We start from the raw sequence: 3,894 nt of genomic DNA, 5'->3' as shown, positions 1-3,894 counted from the left end.
GGGCGGCAGACGGGCGCCGCGGGGCCGCAGAGGGTACACAAGAAAGAATGGGGTTGGTTGCGCGTCGGGAAGAGTACAGCAGAGGTGTCATCGCAGGAGGCGCTCAGCGCGGCGGGGCAGGCGCACGCATGCTTGAAGCAGGGTGTGCCTCGGGCGACGCGCGCCCTCCGGCCGGCGGCGGATTGATTGGAATGCAGACGCCCGGGCGCCCGCGGGCGGCGCCTGCGGGAAGCCAAACGGGCGGGCGGGCATGTGCAGGTGCCCCCACTGGCAAGCGGGGGCGAAAAAAAACGGCGCGGGCGCACGGCGGCAGGGGCCCGACGTCGGGCGCCCCGCGCAGCGCGCCCGCGCAGGGCGGCAGGCGGGCGGGCAAGCGGCGCCGCCCCGGCCGCGCGCGACCGCGGGCCCCGAGGCGCAGGGACGCCCCGAGCCAGCGTGCGCGCGCGCGGAGGGCGGCGCCGCCTCAGCGTCCGCCGAAGAAGATTGTCTAGTTGAGTCGAATCGAAGGTCGCCACGGGCCCGGTACAATGATTGGTGTTGTGTCGCTGCGCCCGGAGGAGACTCAGAAATTGGAAACGAGAGGCGGGCCACGGGGCGCGCCGCCGCGGGGCGCGGGCCTGACACAGGCCCGCCGCGCCGCGCCTGCCGGTGCGCCCCAAAAGCGCCCAACAGACAAGGACGCGTCCGGCGGGCGCTGGGTGTTCTCGCAGGCTCAAATGTTGCGTTCGAGGGGGGGTTCCGCCGCCCGGCGCGCGGGAGGGGCGAGGCGGGTGCACAGGACTCGCCTCCGTCCAAACGGCGCCGCTGCAAGGGGTGAACGGGGGTGGGGGCAGAGGAGAGGGCCCGAGCCCCCAAACACGGCCAGGGGCTCCCAGGGGCGCGCAGGGGCCCTCTGTGTCACCCCAGCGTCTGTGCAATCAGGCCGCAATCGCCGCGAGGGGCTCGATCAAGTTTTGCAAGAGGGACGGAATTGAGATTGCTAATGAGACGTTTGGGGTGACGGCCGGCGCCGCGGCATCGAGAGCGAGGCAGGGTTTGCAAAGGCGCCGCGCGGCCGCCCGCGGCGCCGCGAGCGGCGGATAGACGGGCGGGACAGCAGCGGTATCGGGGCACAACTGAAGGGGGAGGGGGCCCAATTTTCGCTGATGGAGGGGAGGGGGGCGCCGGCCGGTGACGTCCCGGGGTCTCAGGCCTGCGCCGCCCAGAGCTTGGCGTTGATGATGGCCCTGGCATAGACCATGCACTTGTAGTGGTCGGGGTCCCTGGGAGTTCGGGGGCGCAGCAGGACAGGGTCTGGGCAGGGTGGGGTGGCGGAGGGACCCAGGGTCGCGGGTTCGGGCTGATTGCTGGGGCGGCCTCTCGCGCCACGGGCGGCCGGGCACGCATCAGAGGCGTGACGCGGCGAGCGCCATCCGCACGCGCCGCGTGCGTGCGCGCTCATGTGCTTGCGTGCGTGCGTGTGTGTGTGTGTGGAGGTCACCTTGGGGCCGGGATGCGGCGCAAGCTGTAGCGGGGGTCGTCATCGTCCTCGTCATCATCATCATCATCTGAGTAGGGGCCCTCCTCATCTAGATCTTCCACCTGGCTGCAGCAGCCGCTCATGCCGCCAGCGCTGACAGCGCTGCCGGCGCCGCCCATAGCCGGGGAGGGGCTTGGGGGACTCTTGCATGTGAAGGCGGCCGACAGGGCAGACAGGCCGCTGGAAGAAGGGGGTGAGGGGAGACGGCGCGGCAGGGGGTTCTGGGATGCGGGGGCTGTGGGGGGGAGAGGGCGGTCGGACCGACAGCAACAGCCCCACGTGAGTCGCGGCGACAGCGCGCAGCGCAGAACCCCCAACCGCAAGCGGGCGCCGCGCTGCGCCCGCGCGTGCAGGGGTCGGCGCTCGGCCGCAGAGGCGCGTCAGTGTTGCGACCGCGGCGTGCGCAGACCGAGACGGGCGCGCGCGGTGGCAAACTCGGGGCACTGCAACCGTCTCGCTCACCGGCTCGGGCTTGACAGCGTCGTGACCCGCTCCCGACCGGCCTGGGCCTGCTCCACCTCTACTGAGAAGCCCACGTACAGCTTTGTGCTCGGCGAGGGCGAGGAGCCCGCCCCAAGCTCAAACGAAGACATGGGCCCTCAAATACCACAGGGCACTTTTCGACCGCGATGAACACCCACCAACAAGACTCCTGAGCAGCTCTGTGACCGACGATCACCACGACTGAAACCTTGTGGGAGGACGGACGAGCTGCGCTGCAGATTAGAGCGTCTACTCGCTGATCACACCTGGCGCACTATGACACCCGTCCCTTGGCGTTGCAGTTACACCACAAGAAGGGGCCGCTTCATACTCGTGTGCTCTTGAGGAGTGCAGGCGTTGCTGCATAAGGGCAGGGGGAGGTCCGCCGGTCGGGTCAGGTCAGCCCAACGGCACCGCCCGCCAGCATTACGGCATCAGTTCACCCGCTTTATGGGCATCAGCCGCCCGCCCGCGCGCCACCCCGCGCCGCCGCTAGGTCTGTATTGCGCCGCAGCATGCGCCACGCGCGCCAGTACGCGCGGCCGTAGTCGATGACGATCTCGTCCCCAGCCGCGATCTCGCGCACTGCGACCACCAGCGCCGCCGGCAGGCCACCCGCCAGCACCGGCACGACCGCGGCGTTCGGCGCCATCACCAACTCTTCGGACCCCTCCTCATCCGGCGCCTTGATCGGGTCGTTTGCCAGGCACAGCAAGTTGCCGTAGCTGAGGCAACAAAAGTACACCACGCCCCCGCAGCTGCCGGGCGCGCCTGGAGCCGTTGAGCCGCCCGACGCGCCGCCCCCGCTGCCGCCGCCGCCGCCGCCGCCGCCGTTGCTGGCGTTGCTGCTGGCGCCGCCTTGCGGCGCTGGTATTGCCAGAGTATACCTGGCAAACGGGGCGGCGCAGGCGGGAGCAGGGCAATTTGACCGGCACCACCCTGTGGCCGACGCACCACAAGCCCAGGACGCATTACGGCACCAGCGCCCCGCTGCGCCCGGCGCCGGCACGCCCGTGTGCGCCTGAAACGGCGGTCACGCTCCGCTGCATCCACGCGCGGTCTTGCTCCAACCCACGCGAACGCGTGTGCACACATGCAACGCGCACGCGCAGCTTCTCTGTGTCCTCTACTCGACGCGAAGCGCGCGCGCGCGCACGCACGCGCGCACGCATGCACGCACACACACGCACTCACACACACATGCACACACATGCACACAATCACCCACGTGCAGACACATACACACACACACACACACACACTCACACACACGCGCACCGCCGCACCTGTGCAGCAGCTCCACCCACTCGTGCGCCCGCGTCGAAGGACCGCAGGCGTCCCCCCACCGCGCCGGCGGCGCCCGCAGCAGCCGCAAATATGCAGCCTCCCCCATCGCATAGGACCGGTAAGGGCCCAGCAGGGTGCCGGCCGGGACGTCCTGCGGGCCGCGCAGTTCCGCGGCGGCGTTTGACCGGTCAAGATCGCGACGCGGGGCCGAGCGTGATGGGGCGTTTGGGCGCGGCCAGCCCCGAGAGCACGCCGCGCGGCGGGGCTCGGATCGGTTGATCCACACGTGCCCCGAGCGCGCGTTACCCCTGGCGCCGCGCCCAGGCCCGCTGCCCGCACGCCTCTTTGCCTGTCACCCCACCTGCGTCGCCCGCAGCGCCAGCTCCCCGCGCAGCGCCGTCCTGGGGTCGATGTCCGCCACCAAGCAGCCCTCCACATACCGCACCGGAAGGTCAACAGGCAGCCCGCCCTCGCCCCCGCCGCCGCCGCCGCCGCCGTCCCGCCGCGCCTGCTCGGAAATCAGCACCCGCAGCTGCTGCAGCAGCGTCTCTGGGGGAACCCCTTGGGCGGCGAGCCGCGCCGCGGCCGAAGGCGGGAGCGACAAC

The 3,894-nt window shown here is 71.1% G+C and overlaps 2 protein-coding genes across 2 annotated transcripts; both read right to left on the bottom strand.

Annotated features, from left to right (window-relative positions):
* Positions 1-1,186: 1,186 nt before the first annotated feature.
* MNEG_14623 (hypothetical protein) lies at positions 1,187-1,638 on the bottom strand (the record flags this gene model as incomplete). Its single annotated transcript, XM_014036906.1, has 2 exons — positions 1,187-1,262; positions 1,481-1,638. 2 exons carry the CDS (start codon positions 1,636-1,638, stop codon positions 1,187-1,189), a joined length of 234 nt encoding a protein of 77 aa, XP_013892360.1.
* Positions 1,639-2,459: 821 nt separating this feature from the next.
* MNEG_14622 (hypothetical protein) lies at positions 2,460-3,395 on the bottom strand (the record flags this gene model as incomplete). The annotated part of the gene is made up of 2 exons (XM_014036905.1): positions 2,460-2,889; positions 3,289-3,395. The coding sequence occupies 2 exons, from the start codon at positions 3,393-3,395 to the stop codon at positions 2,460-2,462; spliced, it is 537 nt and encodes a 178-aa protein (XP_013892359.1).
* Positions 3,396-3,894: the final 499 nt, after the last annotated feature.

This window comes from Monoraphidium neglectum (assembly GCF_000611645.1).
Source record: "Monoraphidium neglectum strain SAG 48.87 unplaced genomic scaffold scaffold04633, whole genome shotgun sequence".
Classification (NCBI taxonomy): domain Eukaryota; kingdom Viridiplantae; phylum Chlorophyta; class Chlorophyceae; order Sphaeropleales; family Selenastraceae; genus Monoraphidium; species Monoraphidium neglectum.
The sequence above is the reverse complement of the archived record's forward strand: the minus strand, read 5'-3'. Positions and strand labels throughout refer to the sequence as shown.